The 20,534-nt window shown below is 60.6% G+C and overlaps 1 protein-coding gene across 2 annotated transcripts in view; it reads right to left on the reverse strand.

Annotated features, from left to right (window-relative positions):
- EPHB1 (EPH receptor B1) overlaps positions 1 to 20,534 on the reverse strand; it is a 79,670-nt gene that overhangs the window by 11,088 nt on the left and 48,048 nt on the right. Inside the window, exons 4-14 of one of the 2 annotated variants that reach the window (XM_054835292.1) lie at positions 18,266 to 18,421; positions 15,151 to 15,486; positions 12,327 to 12,508; positions 10,946 to 11,108; positions 8,758 to 8,866; positions 8,529 to 8,593; positions 4,677 to 4,799; positions 3,374 to 3,621; positions 2,864 to 3,079; positions 950 to 1,099; positions 136 to 329 (exon numbers count right to left, since the gene is read on the reverse strand). In XM_054835292.1, the coding sequence (XP_054691267.1) occupies positions 136 to 329; positions 950 to 1,099; positions 2,864 to 3,079; positions 3,374 to 3,621; positions 4,677 to 4,799; positions 8,529 to 8,593; positions 8,758 to 8,866; positions 10,946 to 11,108; positions 12,327 to 12,508; positions 15,151 to 15,486; positions 18,266 to 18,421 (1,942 nt within the window). The remainder of the gene's footprint in view (positions 1 to 135; positions 330 to 949; positions 1,100 to 2,863; positions 3,080 to 3,373; positions 3,622 to 4,676; positions 4,800 to 8,528; positions 8,594 to 8,757; positions 8,867 to 10,945; positions 11,109 to 12,326; positions 12,509 to 15,150; positions 15,487 to 18,265; positions 18,422 to 20,534) is intronic. The other variant, XM_054835293.1, reaches the window with a different exon arrangement.

A 20,534-nucleotide genomic window follows, 5' to 3' on the forward strand; every position in this document is an offset into this window, starting at 1 on the left:
CCGCGCTGCTCCCGGCACACGCCGAGACGAGGAACGGCTGTCCCACGGGAACTCCGCTCTGCCCAGCAGCGCCGCGCAACCCCGCACGTTGCAACCCAGCCGCGGGGACGGCGGCGCTGGCACCGAGAGACTCACACAGCGGTGATGGTAGCCACAGTTTTGAGGCTTGCCGGGTTGCGGATCATTTTATCGAGGGTGTTGACGATCTCGGTGAAGCGCGGGCGGGTGTTGCGGTCCTTCTGCCAGCAATCCAGCATCAGCTGGTGCAGGGCGGCGGGACAGTCCATGGGCGGCGGGAGCCGGTAATCCTGCTCGATGGCGTTGATGACCTGCAGGACGGCGGGGGAGGAAGCGGCACGTGAGGACTCGGAGGTCTCGCGTAGGGAAAACCACGGCCAGGGGGGGTTGAGCCACCCCCCGCCGCTCCTCACCCCGAGCCGAGCTGCCTGCGCAGGCAGAGGCGCTACAGGCAGCGCTGCGGCAGGCCGGGAAGGCAGCTGCCAGCCCGCTTCATCGCCGGCAAAGGGAGCGGGAGGAGACGCTCCTGGCTCCGACGGAGCCGGGGCTCTCGGAGGTTAATCTCCGCTCTGATGCTCCGCGCGCCGCAGCTCCTCCCGGCAGAGCGCTGCCACTCATTATCTCGGCGGATCGCGTCGGAGTACAGCAGTCCGACTACCAAAGCTCTTTCCCCGCTCGTAAACCTTCTGAACATTTTTCAAAGGCCCTGCAGCTTCCTGAAGTCCAATTACCAGCCCACTGGCTTTTCTTCCCCATTTCCCTCCTTGCGTCCCTCTCGCTCACCAGCCTGATTCATCTCCAAACCCGAGCGCTGCCGAGGCTCCGGGAAGGAGCAGAGAGCTCTTTGGGCAGGGCTTTCTTTTGGGAACGAGCCCCCGCCCCCGCACAGCCCCCCCCCCTCGAGCTATGCGGATGACCCCCCAGCGCTTACGTCCTGGTTGGACATGTCCCAGTAGGGTCTCTCCCCGAACGACATCACCTCCCACATGACGATGCCGTAGCTCCAGACGTCACTGGCCGAGGTGAACTTGCGGTAGGCGATGGCCTCCGGCGCCGTCCACCTGACAGGGATCTTCCCCCCCTACGGAAAAAGGCGGGGGGGGGGGGGCGCAGCTGAGACGGAGCCCGGCCACCCACGAGCCAGGCTCGGAACCATCCCGCACGGCCCCGGCCGCGGGTCCCTGGGGTGAGGAGCGGGTAGGTGGTACCTGATGGGACGAGGAGGCAGGAGCCGAACACGCCTCCGCGGACGTACCGCGTACCTGCACACCAGGGTTTAGCTAAACCAAACCACAGGGTTTATCCCACTCAGGTGGCACCCCCGAGGGACGCCTCCCCTCTCCGGCTGCTCTGCAGGGCCTGGCACATCGGTGGCCCGTTCCCAGGTCCCTGCCTGGGGGGGACATCAGGTGACGGATATCCTGAGGCGATCCTCAGGTAAGGAGCCGCAGGTATCCCCCCCCCGCTCCCTCGGTTTTCAACGGAAACACGGTCTAACCGAGGAGCATCCTCTGCAGCATCATCCGGGCTGCCGAGCTGCTGGAGGGTCCTTCCAGCCTCACCTGTGGGCAGGGGGCAAAACCCGCCTTTAAGCCCCAAAAGAGGCTTGGAAAGCACCGGAACAGGAAAGCACCTTGGGCAGGGAGCCCCGATTTCTCCCGAAAGCTCAAAGCCCCGCAGCATCTCAAGCCACTGCATCGGGCCAGGGGCACGGTGCAGCTCCCGGCAGGACGACGCTGCCGCTGCCCGCGGCGAGCCACAGAGCTGCAGTGTAAAAGTCGTTTAGAACAATGGTTTTCCGTAGCCCTTCTGAGGGAGCGTCAGCTGCTCTTGAAGGATGAATGGGGGGGAAAAAAAAAAAAAAAATAAAAAATTTGATTTGAATAACTACAAATGGAGAAATTAACTGCTAGGTTGTTTTTCCTGCCTTTTCCCCGGAGCTAAAAACCTGCTGTGGGAGGCAGAGTGATGTAATCGCGGGCACAGCATCACTTCCCAGCTGCCGGGGAGATCTATTATGGCCTAAATTAAATAAAAACACAGATGAGATAATCTCTTTTTATCTCTGAAGGTGGGGAAAGGCTACTTCATGCCTCATCCCAGTAGCTGCTTGCTGGGGTCTCTGAATAAATAAAAATACAATAAACGCAGGGCCTCTGTTTGAAGGCCCGTGGCCTCAGACGAGGTCACCGGCTCGCTCATCCCCTCCTCCTCCTCCTCCTCACCACCACCAAGGGTCCGCCGGCAGAAGGGTGGCCCCGGTGGGGTGGCTGGGGGGGTCCCCCGGGGCGGCGGGGAGCAAGGGGGGAGCACGGGCTGCCACGACCTACGAATGCGTTAATTACGGCCGAGGAGGGCGGCTGGGGAGCGGCGGAGCTCCCGTTAGGCTTGTCTCTTTAATTAATGCCTGGAACGAGTTTCCGACGGAGAAAGGCGACCCAGCCCCGGAGCGCTGGGGAAAAGGGAGGTGCAACGCCGCAGCTGTGCCGTCGGGAGACACTGTGATGTCCCTGCCTCCCCGGGGACGGCTCCGTGCTCCCGAGGGAAGGGGCTCATCTGGCAACTGCTCAGGGCAGAAAGGCGCTTGGGGGAGGAGGGAGGCAGAAAACTCACACAAGGGAGGAAGGAAAAGGTGGGAAAAGAGGACGACGGGTGGGAATCGCAGCCAGGGTCTCCGGGCCACGAGCCTACGTGGCGGGAACCCTCCCGAGATGCTCCCACCCCCTGCAGAAGCTCCGGGACGTACGCTCAGCACCCTTCTCCCAGGTCGAGCCAGCAGCGGGCGCAGGGCAGGCACGGGGAGGGGGGGTGCTGAGCAAGACAAAATCTTGCGGGAGGTACGTACCAAGGAGCTGGTGTAGGTGGGGTCGGACGTATCGTCCTGCAAGTAGCGCGAGAGGCCGAAGTCCGACACTTTGCAGACCAGGTTGCTGTTGACCAGGATGTTCCTGGCAGCCAGATCTCGGTGCACGTAATTCATCTCGGCGAGGTACTTCATCCCGGCAGCAATTCCTCTGAGCATCCCCACCAGCTGGATCACCGTGAACTGCCCGTCGTTTTGCTGCGGTGGGAAAGAGCAGGCACCGGGGGTGAGCGCGCAGACCCCACCAGAGCCGCTCACCCCCCACCGACCTCGGGAGGGTGCTGCACCTCCCCAGAGGACCACCCGGCTGCCCTGCCCCGCGGGATCGAAGCAGAGGTACGCCAGCACCAAAACGCACGCGGTTCAGGGGTGCACAGCACGCCGCAACCAGCTCCCCAGCTAAGGAAACGGACTGGGATTTACAGGACGCCACCACCTCGTCCCCGAATCCCACGGCCGAACAGTAGCCCACACGGCCCCACCTCGCCCTACCCGCAGGAACGAGTCCAGGGCCCCGTTCTCCATGAATTCCGTGATGATCATGACCGGTCGGCTTTTGGTCACCACCCCTTCCAGCCGAATGATGTTGGGGTGGTCAAACTGCCCCATGATGCTGGCCTCGCTCAGGAAATCCCGGCGCTGCTTCTCGGAGTAGCCGGCTTTGAGCGTTTTGATGGCCACGTAGATCTCCCGCTTGCCGGGCAACTTCAGGCGTCCTTTATACACTTCTCCAAACTCCCCTGCAAGTGCAAGAGCATCCGCTACCACCTCCTCCTCCACATAAACCGCTCCAAAGAGTGCCAATACCTTGAGCTCCTCGGGCTCCAAACCCACCGGCCGAGAAACGTCAGCCAGTTCACGCTTCAACGATGCTCCCCTCTATAAATCTACTCGCCTGTCCTCTTTAAAAAGGGGCACCGTTTGCTGCTGAGGACGTGTTTGGGCTTGCAACCTTCTCCGAGGTGACAGAGCCCTGCTCCGACAGAAGCGGAGGCTGGGGCCGCTCTTGCAAACCCCTGCAAGAAGGATTTGCAAAGCAAGAACGTCGACGTTTAAGGACTACCTCAAATATGAGGTGTCGGCGTTGATAATCTGCGTTGCCTTTTTGCACATCGCTTATCTTGGAACGGAAAATAATTGGGCTGTTTTCATTGCTGCCCTCTGATTTAAAATCCAGAGGAAGCATCCTCTCCTTTTCAGCAGGAGAGCTTTTCCTTCGCCAAGGCAAAATTTGCCTGCGGAGGGATTCCGTTTAAGCCAGGTTTGCAGCCACGCCGCCTGGACGAGCCGCAAAGGGCAGCTGGTACATGGCTGAACTTGACCCCGACCGAACCAGCCCATGGCTCCTCTGCAGCTTCTCCCTGGCTTCTCACTTCCTCTTCTAACGAGCGTGACGCAGTTATTTTAAAATGGCAATAAAAGCAGCACGGATGACATACAGACACGTGCCCGCGCGTGTACGTATACATATGTATGGGAATATGGCACAGACGAGAGCGAGCTCCGGCTTTTTCTTCTTGTCGCGTGGAAAAGCCAACTAGGGAATACCGAGAGGCCCCGCAGTCGCCCGGCAAATACGTTCACGGAGCCTTTCCCACCTCAGAGGAACGCTGAGAGCAGCAGCCAACCTCATGCCCCCCCCAACCCATCACAAACCCAGGAACGCGCGATGTCTCGAGGCTTCCTTGAGGGTTTCCCAGTAAAGGACCACACGTGCACCCCAAAAAAATTGCTCCGGGGGGTGCGTGGCTGAGAGGGCAGGGAGGGATGGGTGGCGGGGGACGGCGAGACCTACCTGCTCCAATGACCTCTTCAATCTTCACAAAGGAGACGTCGATCTCCTTGGCGAACTCTCGGACCGCCTCGTTGGGGTCCTCGTAAGTGAAGGGGTCGATGTAGATCTTCATCCCTGGAGAGCCTTGTCGTGGGAAATTCGGGAGCGAGGGCAAAAGGGAGAGAAAAGCGAGAGCAGTTGTGCCGCGGCCAGGAACTGGAGATCCCGGTGTCCTCGCGCTCTCCGTACGCCGGTTAAGACGGCGGCTATCGCCGCGCTCGCCCGCACCACCGCCATCGACCCTTACACTCCTCGTCGGTCCCCCCGCTCCACCCCGTCCCCTCCGCTCCTCCTCTCTTGTCCCTCCTCTTCCTCCCCACTGCGACGGGGAACAGCTACAGACCCAAATTAGCTGGCTTTACGGTGAGGGCTTTACGAGGCTCCGTGAGTTAATGAAGAAATCTTTAGTTACCCAAAAAGGCCTCTGATAGTTTTGTGGCCGCTCCTAAACGGACAGAGTGCGGCAATTATAATCAACAACCTGTCCGGGGCCAGGAAATACGGCCTCGCGCCCGGTCCCTCGCACGGGGGCAACGCGCGGCAGCAGGATCCGGCCACGCCGCAGCCTGGACTGCAATTAGGCTCCTGCCCTTTCCAAATGGGGGAAAGCCAAAACAAGTCGTCCCCCCCCCAAAATGGGGTTCGCAGATGTTGCCTTCGGATGCCCTGGGGCTCGCAGAGCTGCCGGGGGGCACGGCCATGGGGCAGAGCGCGGCCAGCACCGTCCCCAGGGCTCAGCGGGGTCCCAGAGAGGGCTGCGGTCCCCCGTTGGGGGTTCAGCCTCCCATACCATTCTTCACCCAAAAAGGGGACCGGAGAAGGCGCAGCAGCCCCTCGAGGTCATCTCTGGAGGACACCAGGAGGGACGTCGCTGCCTCGTCCTCCTCCCCGAGGTACCGCGGCGTTACAGCGATGAACGGCGTTTGATTACGCTATTAACGACCTCGCCAAGGACCACGATCCCGTCGCGCTGGCGCTTCCCGGAGCCTTTGTAGAGCTGACGTGCGGACGGACGCACGGAGCGCAGCATCGCCTCTGCACGGCTCCGCGCCGGGAATCTAAATGGGCTCCCGGCTGCTCTGCAAGTTTGCCGGCAAGTAATTCGGGAGGAGGCGTGAAAGCCTTGCGGCGGGGCACCGCTGGTGCAAAACAGCCGCCGAGGGAGACCCGCGTGCGGGGGCCCCCGGGACTCGGCAGGGACCAGGCAGGAGCATCCTCGTCCTCAAAAGGGGCTTTTGGGGCAAAAGCTCTGCGCCTCGGAGGCGGGCGAGGAAGGCTGCGATGAAGCCATCTGTGCATCTCCCAGTTCATAAATCCCTTTACGGCTCCGTCTCGTACACTTTAACTGCCCCATAAATTTTTTTACAAGAGCAGCTGATGCTCCAGCCAGGATTACAAAGGGATTTACAGGATCGTAACCGAGACTGACTCGCTGATCAAAATATTGAAGAAATAAAGGAGACCATAATGCCAAAGTTTCCTGCCCACTGTCAACACGGGCGGGTTTTCAAACACCCTCCGATGCGCCCCGGCGTCTGCCCGCAGGCTCTGCGAACGCCAGGTTCAGCTCCCTGCTAATCTCCTGCGTTTCCCATCCGAATCCCGAGCGGGATTAGGGCACCTAAAACCATTTCTCACCTCTGCAAACCTCAGCCGCCGGCTCGTCATCACCACGCGGCCAAAAGCTGGGCGAAACGCCGGGTACCGGGGAGCAGCGTCCGAGGTAACCCGCGCTGCGCCGGCCCGCAAAGAGAGCTTCGTGCTCTTAAAATCGCCCCGATACTCCTAGAAACCGCATTAGGCCATTTATCCCTACCACAGACGAAAGCAAATCATATATCACTCTCAGAAAGTCGAAGCACCCTGCGTCGCGACCCTGACTTCAGCGTCAGGTCCCTCCCGACTTCATTTTTCCTTGGGAATAAATATCATCGGGACAGACCAGAACCCTTGCCTGCTGAACCACCGCCGCTTCAGCACGGCTTCCCCTCCTTCCCCTGGCTCAAAGCTCCTGGCGAAGCAGCGGCAGAGGGAAAGCAGGAGAAATGGCAACCCGAGAGACCCCCAAAACCCACCCGGGGAAGTCCTCGCCAGCAGCCAGGGGGGCTCCGGGGAGGGACGGCGGAGCCGCGCCGGGGAGGCTGTAATTGCCGTGCCGCTAAACACGGGGGTGATTTGTTCCGGCAGATGCGCTCGTTACTCCGCCATTAGTCGCTCGCCACAAATTTCCCACCTGTTTTGCTCCAGCATCTGCAATAACCAAGTGCCTGGAGGCTCGCTAACCTTGAAAGGGTTTTGCCGCGCGTCCGGGAGCCCCGGCACCCCCGGCTTTTGGGCACCGACCCTCACGTTGCCCGGCTTTCAAAACTAAACACAGACACCCGCTTCCTTGCTTTCCTACCAGGTTTGAGCACCCCGGTGTTTGGGGTGAGCTAGGGATGCACACGGGGCGAGGAATGTTTCAGAAGGGGGGGGGGGGAAGTCCACCTGCAGCCAGCCAGCGGTTTAGCCATCAGGCATGAAATAAATCTTCCCTTGCCACCCACGGCGCCGAAACGCAACGAAAAAAGGGAGGAAAAGCAGAGGACCGTCATATTTAAATATCACCCGGTGACGTTTGGAAAGCAGTTTATCGTTTGCTGGGAGGTTTAGGGCCCCCCACAGCTCCGCCATCGCGTTGAGACGGGTCGGTACGAAGCCGAGGAGGCCGAGAGAGATCTAACGCGCTGCTGCCGGCTTGGCTGGGCTCCCCCAGCTGCCTGCAAAGCCGCCCGGTCCCTGTCAGCCCAGCCCTCCCCTCTGCTCGGCCGTGCCCTGTCCTTCCCCCCGCCGTCCCCGTGTCCCCCGCTGCCCTGCCCCGCCGTCCCCGTGTCCCCCGGCGCCCTGCCCAGGACCCAGGGATGGTTTCTTCCTGCGAGGCAGCAAACCGCCCCTGGGAGGCATCTCTAGGAGAGCATAAATGGGATTTACATCCCGTGGGAAGGGGGCACGGAGCACGTGGGCACCAGGTGGCAACTCCTCGCCCCCTGAAGCTGCTGCTCTGCTGCTTTATTATCATTTCCAGCGATCCGACGGCCCGCTGGCTGCTTTACCCCGAGCCGCAGGGGCGCCTGAGCACACGTTATACACAGCAGGCGCCTCGAATTCATTCCGGCGCGTGGCTCCACCGACTGCACGGGTCTCTCGGGAAAAGATCCTCGGAGCTCAGGCTCTCCTAGTGGTTTGCCAGGGGCATGGGCAGCCCAAACCCTTCCCTGTCGCTGCCCGCGCATCCTTCCCGCAGCAGGGCGCAGGGCAAGCGTCGGCCACGCGGCCGGGACAGCAGCAGTGCCGGCCACCAGCCCCCAGTCCCGGGCCACGCTCCCAAAATCCAGAGTCCCTTCAGTGGTAAGGGCAGCCCAGCACCGATGTAAGAGCAGCCCAGCACCGATCCTGGCCCGGGCAGAGCCTGTGGCGGCAGATCAGGAGCTCACCCCTGCTCCGCAGCACACTGTCCCTCTCCTCCTCTTCCTCCTCTGGGAGTCTTCACAGCAGCCTCTCCCCATCCCCCCTGCCCCTTTCACCCCCCAAATCCATCCCAATCCCGCAAACCCCCCCGGTTGCTCTTCTTTTCCCACCCACAGTGCTGCAACCCCCACGCCCCGACACCGTGACACGCAGCTGTGGACACCCCCACTCCCACCCTACGGTCCTCTCCACCTGCCCCACGGGGCTTTCTTCCCCCCGCCCCACACGCACCCGAAGGCGGAGGAGCTGGGCGCGCGCCGGGTGCAGGTTTAGGAGCGTTTCCCCTCCCCGCCTCCCCCCGCTCACCTCGCCCGGTGCTGTAGTGCTGCAGTTTGTCGCTGTACACCGCCTCCTTGCTGTACGCGCGCTTCCTGGGAGAAGAGGGGAGAAAACGGCCAGGCTTGAGGAACCAGCGGCCGGCGACGGCCCCGAACCGCTTCCTTGCCAGCAACAACTCCCCTCCTACCCCAAATCTCTCCCGGCTACATCTTACCACCTCCACCTTCCAGGTATGCGGCGTACCGCGGGGACCCACCTGCTGCAGACAATGGAAATGGCCACCAGCGAGACGATGAAGACCACCCCGGCCGCTGCAGACCCCGCGATCAAAGGCAGCTGCTCTCTCAGCTCCGACTTGTAGTCATCTGCAAGAGAAGAGGGCGAGGGTGAGTTCTCCCTTGCACGCTCGTGGAGCAAGAGCAGCCTCCTGGGAAGGGGTCCCGTAACGTCCCCTCTGATTCCGCGGCCGCCGATCCCACGGGAGAGTGGTGGGACAAGGGGGATCGGGGCGGGAGCGTCGGTCGAGGCGGGTGATGAGCGGGTGCCGTGTTGCACAGGGAAGGATTGTCGCGCCCGGCTCACGCGTACTTTGGGTTAAAAATGTCAAAAAGAATGGGAATGAAGTCAAACCAGCGTGGGTGGGCCCAGGTCCCCGAAGAGATGGGGTTCACAAGGTGGCTTTGTCCGTGCCTCTGGGGTTTCTCTTCCCGTAATAAATTCAAACCTGTTGGCTGTTTTGACCAAATTTAACACGGGGTCTCGCAGGCACAGAGTTCCTACAAGTTGTGGCAAAGGAGGCAGAGAAAAGACCCCATTAACAACCAAACCAGGCGGGGAAGGCCGCACCAGGAGTTCACCCACGTCAGCCACCGCGGAGCCCACCACGCAGCAGGTAACCTCCGGAGAGACGCCCAGGAGAAGCGGAGCACCTTCGCGGCAGGTCTGCTCGGAGGTTTGTACATCCTGACGCGATGTCAACTCCTTTTGCGGAGCCACGGCAACCACGGCATCCCTTCCACACCGAGCAGCCCTCGAACCCCCTCGGCCACCGCGTCCCCCGGCAGGGAGGAGCGGACGCGCCTGGAGCAACCCTGAGAAAGCCACTTGCCACCTCCATGTGTCTCCCCCTCCCATTCTCCCCTTCTCCCGCCCCATTACCGGTGCGGGTACCCACAGGCGTGTGGGTGGACGGTACCCGGCAGAGCCCACCTCTCCCACCGCCCGAGCGAGCTCTGCCAGGCTGTGCCAGCAGCCACCGGCAAGGGTTAAAATAAAATTCACTCCAAAAGAAAGCATCAGCACCCTTTTATCCGTATTTTTCTACTCCGCAGTTAATTACTAGCAACTAGATTTATCTCTTGCACGCCACTTAAATCTTGAGAAATTCTCATCTAACAATCAATTATTATTTAATAATCTACACTATCCATTCTTACTAAATTTCAATTAATTGCTTATTTGAGGCAGGATTTTTCTTCTCGCTTCTCTAATTCTGAATATTTGAGGCATGGCGGGGGGGTTATTATCATTTCCTTCCCTTCAGTCACCCTGTGTGGTTTCCCTCTTCCCGCCCCGGCTGGCACTCAACACGAGAACAAGCACGGCATGACCCAGCTTTAGGAAAGAAGGGAAGTTTTAGGAAAGAAGGGAAGAAGTTTTAGGAAAGACAGCCAGCGGCGCTGGGACCCACAAGTGTCACCTAAGCGGAGCAGGAACCGTGCCAGCAAAGGCAAGGAAGGGGCTCCTTGCAGGGACTTCAGCTCCCCCAGCGTCCAAGGGGTAGGAGGACCACGCAAGGAGCCTTGCATCATTCACCGATTTGTCCCAAAGCCGGAATTAATGAAAAACCCTGCCATGAGTTATCAGTCTCTACAGGGATCTAGCGGTGGTGGGTGCGGGGAAGTGCTGGGGCCAGAACGACAACACGACTCCAGTGAGGAGGCCAGAAGAAGCCGTGAAGATCACGAGCCGGCCCTTTCCCTTCGACACAAGCCCTCAGGGTGGAGAATTAGCATTTAGAGATGAGTCTGACCCTTCCAGCTTTGCCCTGATGACTCGGAAGCGGCTCCGAACATCCCCGGAGAGCATCCCCGCGCCAGGAGCCCTTCCTCCATGGGTCCACATCCCTCCGCTCCTCCCCAGCCTGCTGCGCCGGACGCGCAGCCGGTGGCAGGGGGGCTCTGCCACCACGGTCAGAGGCAGGAAAGACAAAACCGCAGCTAAATAGCAGGGGAGAAAACAGAGCGAAGAGATTTAAAGCAGATTACTCCTCCAGCTGGCGATTAATAAGACATCGCTGTAAATCACCTGGCTTTTGCCACGCTGCCCGCTGGGAGAGAGGTTTACAGAGACAAGTTCGTTTAATCCAATTAGAGTCCAAAGTCGTCGCCGGAAAGACAACCGCCCCCTTCGTCTCCCTGTCTCCCCCCCGCTCCCGGACTCACCGTCGGTCAGCGTCTGGAAGCACATCTTCCCGCTGTACTTGCCGTAGCCGGCCACGGTGCGGGCTCGCACCTGCACCACGTACACCATGCCGGGACGCAGCCCCTCGATCCTGGCCGTGTTGGTCTGGCTGCGGGCCATGGAGGAGTTGTACTCGTTGTGGTCCTGCGGGCACGGCCAAGAGAAGACGGTCAGCAGAGACGGGGGACAGCAGCGGGGACAACGTGCCCTGCAGATCACCGCCATCACTGGTGGCAGGGGTGAGATTGATCTGCAGGGGGGTGAAGCGGTGGCCCTGGTTCTGCTCCAGGAGGACAAGCGCCGGAGCCTGGGCAAGGTGGCTCAGACCCTCGTGGTTGCCCTCGATCCTTGACATGGAGGATCCCACAGAAACAGGACCCACAAGCTCTGCCGGGCCTCCGAGGAGCTGGGGAGGTCCCTGCGGCACATGCCTCCCAGGCAGCCCCCCCGGTCCCACCGCAGCAGAGAGCATGGAGCAGCGGGGGGAAACAATAAGAGCATCCAGAACAAAAACACTCATGGGCGGCAAATTCCTCCTCTGCGAACCACTGATGACCCCGCACGTTTCAGAAACGTCACGCAGTTATGGAAACACCGTAACGTGCCCTGCGAGAGCCCGCTCACGCAGGTTCAAGGGCAACTCGCCTCTGCTGAGAGCCCCAGCCCCTGGGGTCCCTGCTCCTCTGGCAGGGATCCTTGTGCGAAACCTTGGTGGAAACCTCACGCGTCTCAAATCTCATTTTTTGCAACGTTCCCCGGTGATTTGCTGTAAAGGGACCGCTGGTGAGATCATCTAATTATTCACAAATTAGAGGAATTCATTAAAGCTGGCAAGACGCAGGAGGAACGGAACAGCCTGGGCTCAGCACGGTTCATCGCAAGGGTCGAGAGCGTGTCCCCTGCGGGGAAGGACAGCTGCCAGTGAAAGGACGCGGCAGGAGGCAGCGACCCGGGACAGGGACAACCCTGAGAACCTTCGCCGGTCCTCGCCGTCCCCCTCCTTTCCTCCTGAGGGTGTCTCCACGCTCCAGGTCCCCGCTCACCCTAGCAGATAAGGCAGCAACGGGCACCCACGTGCTGCAGAAAACGCTGCCCACGGGGGAGGAATCAGCATTTGCAGCCACAACATCACTCTCCCCTTCCTCTGGTCGCACATCGCTCCCACCCACCGGAGGAGCCAGCGTTGGTGACCTGGGACCTGTCCCACCACCCGCACCCTTCCCAGCAAAGAGCCTGAGAGCGCATCGACGTTCCCCCTCTCCCAGCAAGCTCAGGACCCCAGCAGCCTCCGTGGCGGCGCGGCACGAGGCTCCGCGTGCCCCCAAGCCCACCCTCCGTGGCCAGGTTTCCACCCGAGCTTACCGCTGCCGGCCTGGAGCCCACGGTGCTGCTGACGTCGGGCGTGCAGATGCGGCTCACCTTCTCGTAGTACCGGATCTCGTAGTCCAGGATGATGCCGTTGGGCTGCTCGGGCTGAGGCCAGGAGAGCGTGATGCTCCTCATTGTGGCGCTCACCTGGTGCATGATGGGGACGGTGGAGGGTGCTGCCGAGGAAGCGGGACGGAGGGAAAATTAATGGAGAGGGGTAGGACCGACAGCCCCGGGGAGGGAGGAAGTCTCCTGGGCACACAGAGCATCCCACATCTCCCACGCCCGCGGTTGTTCACCCCGTGGGACAAGCTCACACGTTGGCAGTGGGAAGAGCGGCATCTCAGCAGCTTACGTGGAACCAGAGCAGCGAGCTGGCGAGGGAATTCTAGTATTTAAACCAGATACGCTTTTTAATTAGGAGCTCAGAAATCCTTGGTGTTCCTTCTCTCTGGGATTGCTTGCTCCAAGGATGGTTCCCACAGCGGGGCAAAGACAGCAAAGCTCTCCCCAGCGGGGACAAACCACGGCTCGATGACGGTCTCCAGCTCTGCTCATCATCTTTTGCCGTAACAGCCTCCGAGGGGGACCCAGCACCCAGCTCCGCAGGAGCCCGTGCCAGGGCTGCAACCCCCACGTGTGGGCAGTAACAGGATGTAGGAGCAAAAATCTGCCCACCCTGAGGACAACAACGGGAAACCAGGGCAGGGACACCCTGGCCCAGCAAGGGGACCTCAGGGTGCTGGAGCCTGCAGCGCTGTTTCACCCGGAAGAGCTGCTGGATCCGCTCTTAGGGGGTCTCTGGGGATGCTCACCCTCAGCACCCAAACATGCTTCTCGCAGGAGTTTTATTTCCAAAGCCCAAACACTTGCAGAACAGTCTCAAACCATCCCTCGGGTCCTCGCCCGCCCTGGGGCCATGGTGCAAGGGTGCTGAGCATGCAGCACCTCCGTCCCTGCAGCTCGAGACCTCCCAGGCAGCAAGCCACAGGGGGCCCGAGCGTCTTGTCACAGCAGCCCCAGAAAAAGCAAGATGCTCGGCACTGGCCGAGGACGCAGTCGGCATCGGGTGCGATCCCGGAGTGATTTATCCGACCCCCTTCCCTCCCTGCCATGCGTTTCTCATCAGTCCTGCTGGCCACACCACGTTCCTCTGCAAAGCTGCCTGCGGTATTTCAGTTCGCTCCCCAGACCGGAGCTAAGCGAGCAGGTTTCCTAAAACAGCAGCCAAGCACATTGTCCCCACCGCCGCTTCTCCCTGCCCCGCTTTCCGCAGGCGCTGGAGCAGTCCCGGGGCTGTTCTGTGCCTGCCAGGGAGCCAAGCATCCCCGGAGCCGAGCATCAGCATCCCCGGAGCCGAGCATCAGCACCCCCGGAGCCGAGCATCCCCGGAGCCGAGCATCCCCAGCAGCGACAACGCCATCGTTCCACCATCAAGGCCACCAAGCCGCTAAATTAGCCAGGAGCCGCTTTTCCAAAGGCTTTTTGCCCTCCAAGTTCATAGAATGATAGAATAGTTTGGGTTGGAAGGGACCTTAGAGGTTGTCTAAGTCCAACGCGCTCGGTCAGCGGGGACATCTTCAGCCAGAGCAGGTTGCTCAGAGCCCCGTCCAACCGGCCGTGCTGGGAGACGTTGACTGTCCGACATCGCCTTTGTTTTCCCGGCGTATTTAATCCCGTAATTTTTTTTGCAATCTCTCCACATCCGCTCTGAGAAGCAGCTCGTGGGCTGAACTCAAACACTGAGCTTGACTGCTGTTTTGCTAATCGCTGCGCCCCCCGCCCCGTTAGCGCGGATAGTGGCGTGCAGGCGGACGGGGCCGGGGGCAGCCTGCGGGGCGAGAGGCACGGCCCAGCCCCGATCCGGATCCGGCCCCGCGCGGGGAACGCCGATGGAATAACCCACTGCAAAGCCAAAGGGGTTTTAGAGGGACGGCACCGATCCTGCCCCTGCGTTCCCCTCAGGTTACCCCGCAGCCCGCCCTGCGGCACTGGGAGCGTTTCCAGGTCGATGCTCGGCCTTTGCAGCAGCCCGGGCAGCCCCGGGGCGAGAGATGAGCAAAGAAACACCCCAAAAATGCCACCCCAGGAGAAAAGGCTCGGAGACCAGAGGCAGGTTCAGGAGAAAGTGATGCCAGCCAGGCACAAGCGTAGATTTGTATTTCCCCAGAGCCGGGAGACTAAAATATTTACGCCAGGTTCCCGTCTCCCGCTCTTCCGAGGGAGCGGGTTGGCAAAGGTTGCCCGCGTTCCGCGCTCGGCACAAAGCAGAAGCTGCCAACCCCTTTCTCTGTTTCCATCCCCTCTGCTTCCCGTACCCCACGCTGCAGCCCAGGAGCAAGTCCCCCCCTTTTCCCGCTGCGCACCCCATCCCGCCAGCATCCCCGCTCGTTCAGCTCCCGACGCCCGACGGGGAAGAGGGAGGGAAAGGGGGCAAGAGGAAAACGATGGGAGAGGGACGTGCCAGAGGAGACGGAGTCTGAACTCGGCCCTGGGCTGCTGCTTGCCCCGCGCCGCGATGCAGCCAGGCTGCGTCCCAAGGCTGGATTCGCCCCACCTCCCCGCCTGGGAAAAGGAGAGAAACGGCGACGCCATTTCATCCCCCAGCAAATCTAGAGGGGGATAAAAAACAGCTAACGGTCCTCAGCCCCTTCCCTCCCACAGCCCAGCTCTCGCTTCACCCGGGACGCAGACACCCCTTCCCCCATCCCTCTCCCTCCCTCTTTTTTTGGCCTTTCCCCCCCCCCTTTCCACCTTCCCCCCCCCAGCCCGCCTAGGGCCGGGCGCAGGTTTCCCGCAGCCATCGCTCGCCACTCACCGGCTTGGTTGGTGGTGATGTTGACGGAGACGTGCTGCGGCGGGAAGGGGCTCTTGTTGGAAACGCCGTTGACGGCCTGGATCTCGAAGGTGTACGGCGTGTGCGCCCACAGGCTGCTGATGAAGACCCGGGTCTCCGTCAGCCCCAGCTGCCTGGGCACAAAGTCCACGTTGTCGTCGCAGCGGGAGCAGGCGCGTCGGTCCGACCGGCACTTCTTGCAGACGATGTTGTAGGTGACGTCGTCCCGACCCCCCGTCTCTCGCGGCGGGTGCCACTCCAGGATGATGGACGTCTCGTTGACGATGGAGATGACGTTGCGGGGGCCGGATGGGACGCCTGCGGGAAAGGAGAGCCCTTGAGACGGGTCCTTGCCCAAAACGTTACGCTCAGCCCCGCCAGGGCTCAGTGGGAGCCCCGGGAGGCTCCAGCACGGAGGAGGACACCCCACGGCTCCGTCTGTCGGTCCACCCATCACCTCCCGGCTCAGGAAGGATTTGGTGTCCATGGCTTTGCCCGATTCAGGCTCAGGCTATCCCCATCGGCAACGCCGCCCGCCCGCACCGCTGGCCACAGAGAGGGGTTTCACGGTTGGGGACGAGGACTCCCGTGCCACAAAGCCACTTAATCTCCAAAAATTGCCCCCGTGCAGAGCGCCCGCAGCTCCATCTGCCACGGTGGATCCGTTTTAATGATCGGGAGACGCCGGGATAGCTCCAGCGCTCGCGTGGAGAGACACCTCGAACAGGTTATCCCAGCGAGAGACACGCCGCTTAGCCAGCACCGCGGAGAAACGGAGGAAAAGAGTCCAAAATGGAAAGTGGTTATTAACGGTTCGATATCTTCAGTTGGGAGCCCGGGTATTTAACAGCACGGAGGAAGGCTCTCCTCCGTGAGCGGCTCGGATGTTGGCCGAGAGATCAAAATTGCATTGATCGAATCCGCCGGGAGCCACGGCAAACGCTTCGGAGGACGGGAATTGAAGGCGGCTCCGATCGCCCGTGCTGCCGGAACGGGGCCAGAGTCGATGGGGAGCGATTCGGGAGGAATCCAGGCGGGAGAGCATCATCGAGGCGCAGACATACGTCTGCCCGGGTCTGGGGAAGGTTTTGGGATTAGCCGCGATGGCTTCGTGGCCGAAACCACGCTATCCGGCTGCTGGGTTACATTAAATAAGGAGAGTGATTAATTACTCACGCCGGCAGGGCTCGGCGCTGCACTCCCCGGGAAGAAAAAGGACCGCGCCACGATGGGGGGAGCAATAAAAATGATGGAGGACTTGACCCGCACGGAAAGGTTAAGAGAGCGCAACACGCTCCGTCTTGGGGAAGAACATCCCGGGGGAGCCCTCCACGTGCGTGTACCGGGAAACATTGTTAGTGGCTGCAGATAAATTAGCCCCGTTAGTGGTCGGGGCTGGGCTGGGCAGAGGCGGCTTCATCAGCACGAGGTTTACGTGGCCGGTGGGATGGAGACGTCACCCCGCATGGAGGACCTCCGCGGATGAAAGCATTTTGCTGAAATGCCCTGAAAAATGGCAGCCTTTAAAAAAAATATATAAATCTAAAATAAAATAATTCTGTTCCCTTTAATTCTTTTCCCCTTTAGCGGGGTAAACGCACGTGTCAGGGAGCAGTGGCCGGCGTGGCGTCCTTGCTGGAAAGGGCTTTGCGTGGACTCGGGGCACCACAGAGGTCCCGTCGTGGGGCTCCCCCAAAATCCCATTAGCACGGAGCGGAGATGTCTGGGGGGGCTACAGGAGGGGTGGCAGGGGGAAGGACATCAATTCCACGGGGGAACCACCCCGAGGACCCACAAAGGCTGGGGAGAAGGATCAATAAATAGTGAGTTACCCCAAAAAAAGCTGCAACCTGTCTTGGGACCTTCATCCAATCCCCTGCTTCGTACCTTCAGCAGACAATATCTTTTTGAGATTCTTTTTTTTTCCCCCAAGAAAAAGGGAGAAAACCACCTTTTTTCCGCAGCCCAGAGGCAAACCACCGTCTCCCCAAATCCCCCCCTAACTTTAATCGCAGCTCGTTCCCTCCCCTGCCAGGGGGTACGGGGTACGCTTGCAGGCATCGCCCTCGGGAAGGGCTCCGGTCCGGGGCAGCGCCTGCAGCTCCCCGCCGTTATTCACCCCTCTGACACAGAGAAACTTTGCCAGCGAACAGCTGGCACCTCCAAGAAGAGCGTTGTAAAATTAAGCGTCGACAAGAAGAAATAAAAATCCGCAAATGGACTTTTTTTTTTTTTATACTGTATTCCTATAACGCAGCGATACTGTAAATCAGCTCCGTAACGAGACATCATAAAGATATATAGATTTATCTGCAGTCGTGCTACCTGCTGACTGCCCCGCTCTGACAGCTCGAGCAATCCGGCAAAACACGCAAATCCTTTCCTCGTTTCCGACGCGCGGTTCGGGCACGGCTCAGCACCCAGGATCCGGAGCACCCTTGTGCTAAAGCTCCCTGATGGGCTGATTCAAGGGTCTGGAGCATATTTTGGGGAGGGGGAGTCGAGGCTGAGACACACGTTCCCAGCGGGCTGAAGAGCACGGCGGCTCTTCCTTCTCTCCCGGGCTCTTTTCGCACCAAAAGACAAGGCTCGAGGCCACCGCTGCCAGCCCAGGTCGCTCGGGCGGGCAGCCGAGCAGCGATCGTGCGACACCGCGCTAAACACCGAGGCTGAACGCGCCCTTTCCCCGCTACGAAAAACCCACCCCATCTGCAAGACTACGAACGAGACAGCGAGAGAAGGTAACTTGGAATTCTAATTTATCCCGGGGGCTGTCTCCCCGCCATTGCGACGTATAAATCCAAAGGGCTGCCGGAGAGGCAGGTTGCGGGGCCATCCCATCGCTCGGTGCGTGCCACAGCGGCGTCCCGTGGCAAAGGGCGATGAGACGTCACCTGCCGACGTCAGCGCGGCCGCGAAGGAATCGGCATGGCACGCGGAGGAGGCGCCGCGCCGCACGGAGAGGGACGGGCGTTCAAGGCGGGTACGGCAGCCCTGCGGCGGGGTGACCTCGGCTGGCTGCCGGCCGCCCACCCGGCCGCTCTCTCGCTCCCCCCCGCCCCCCGCCCCCCCCGCCAACCCCGACGCCGTTACTCACTGGTGCAGGCAGCCGCCGGCGGGTCGAAATCCGCCCGGTAGTAGCCGTTGCGGCACGTGCAGAGCGGGGAGGCCTCGGCGGTGGAGCGGCTGTTGGAGGGGCACGGTGCGCAGACCCCCGCGCCCTGGCTGGCCTTGAACGTCCCCGCCGGGCAGGCTGCAAGAGAAAGGAGAGGAAAGCAGTTGGGTGCCGAACCGACCCGGGGCAGAGGTGAAAACGGGTCTTTGTCCTTGGAACGGGGCGGGAAGAAAAACAGAAAAGAAAGAAAAGAAAGAAGAGCCAGGACAGCTTCAGGGCTGTATCAGAGCCAAGCGTAGCGCCTTCCTGCGCAGCCAGCGGGGCCGTAAGCTTCCACGCTGGCCATGAATTATTCCTGGAGCCACCAGGAAAACACCGAATCGCTGCTTCGCTCCCCACCACTCATACCCGGGCAGGGGGACGGCAGAGGGGCTGCGGGACCCCCTTCCCCAGGGACAGGGACGCGCAGGGGCAGGACAGCGTTCCCCTTCTGCTGATCCGAAACATCCCTTTCCGCCACCCCAAGGGCATGGCTCGTAAATCTCTTTTTTCCACGCAAAATTGGAATATTTAATTAAAAAGTTGACGCGATGCCCACGGCAGCATCTTTACGTGTCCATCCCATTAATCCCCCGGGGCTGGGGCTAAAAACCTTCCTGGCCTTCAGGCTCTGAGCTCATTCAAGCAGGAAATGGCAACTAATTCATAAACGAGAAGACGCTCCAGTCATCGTTACGGCGAGGCTTTGACCAGTGACGGGGGCAGGTTTCGTTAATCCAGCGTCTCGCTGCTCTGCTGTTAGAGGGTGACGATGGAGTGACGAGGATGGGGTCCCTTGTCCCCACCCCACCGGTCCTCACCAACTAGGCGCTGACGAACGGATGCTCATCCATCCTTGACGTCTAACGAGATCCTTGGGTGACCCCTACGAAACCGAAGGCTGCAGAAGGCACCGCCTAAATTTTGGCACGCGTACCCCAGGGACCAGACCTCCATCCAGATCCACCACCCAGCTGCTGGGGGGGCAGGGGGCGGAGATAGCTCCTGGCCTCGCACATACGATGGTCCCACCTCCGTTTGGCTCCCGGCTCTGCCCTCGCCATGCCGTCACCTCCAAGGCACGGCTCTGCAGAGAAACACCCTAAGTGTCTCATAAACACGGCGATGATTGAGATAATGGAAAGTGCCTCTTAGCCCCTCTCTGCTGCATCAGGATATGAGGCATCTCCTAGCAGCCATGAAGAGGAAATTAATAGGAGCGAGCAGGAGCAACCACTTTGATGCAATTTCCTTGGGAGATAGTGGCCCATCTAATCTTTATTGGAGCCCTTTAACCTGTCATTCAAAACTCATGAAGGCCTCTTGCTCACACAGTCTCTCCAGATATTAAAAGATGATAAAAAAGGATAAATCAAAACAATATTTTACAATTTCATTATTCAGGGGATTTTCCCCCCCCCCCCCCGCCTGAGGTATGCAACCGGCTGCAACGAACCGTCTCTTTCCAAAGGGACTACCAGCCGAGCGGGGACGTGGCATCCCCGAGGGACCGTCTCACGCTGCCCTTCCTCCTCCGCACCACGGGAGGACTGCCGGCGTCCTCCGCATCCCACCGCGGCCGTCCCACGCGGACGGCCTCTTGCGGAAGCACTTAGGGCCACAACCCAGGACCTCGTGCAGGCGGGCAGCTAGGTGGTCACCACGCGTTGCAGGGCACGGGGTGGGCACACGAGGGCTTGAGGGGGAACTTCAGGATGCCGGAGCAGAAGGCAGGCGGATGCAGACCCTTCCCTGAGCCACGCACACAACCCCACGCCCCGTAACAGCGCCAGGAAGCGCAGAGTTACACCAGACACGCAAGGCAGGAGACGCAACCACCCGTGGACACCAAGGCTTCGAGGTGAATCTCCACTTCTTCACCTCTCCCTTCCCACCAGCACCTCCCCGCGCCATCCCAGCAGCGAGCGCAGGCATCCACGAGACACGCAACGGGTGACCTGCGGGCTCTAGGGCTGGAGGACGCGTTCAGAAACGTGCCCGAAACCTGCTGGGCTCTTTGGAGGAGCAGGGAGGAGAGCGCAGGGGTACCAGGCAACGGCCGCCCGGATCCTGGTGGAAGGGGACGGCACGGGCAGGGAGGAGGACGAGGGTCACGGTTTTAAGCACAGGGGCGCGTTGGTGAGTCAAAGGGGTTTGTTAATTTTTAATTACAATTAATCCAAGTGATGCTTTGTCAAAATACCTGAACAAG

Source organism: Grus americana, chromosome 9 (assembly GCF_028858705.1).
Source record: "Grus americana isolate bGruAme1 chromosome 9, bGruAme1.mat, whole genome shotgun sequence".
NCBI lineage: Eukaryota > Metazoa > Chordata > Aves > Gruiformes > Gruidae > Grus > Grus americana.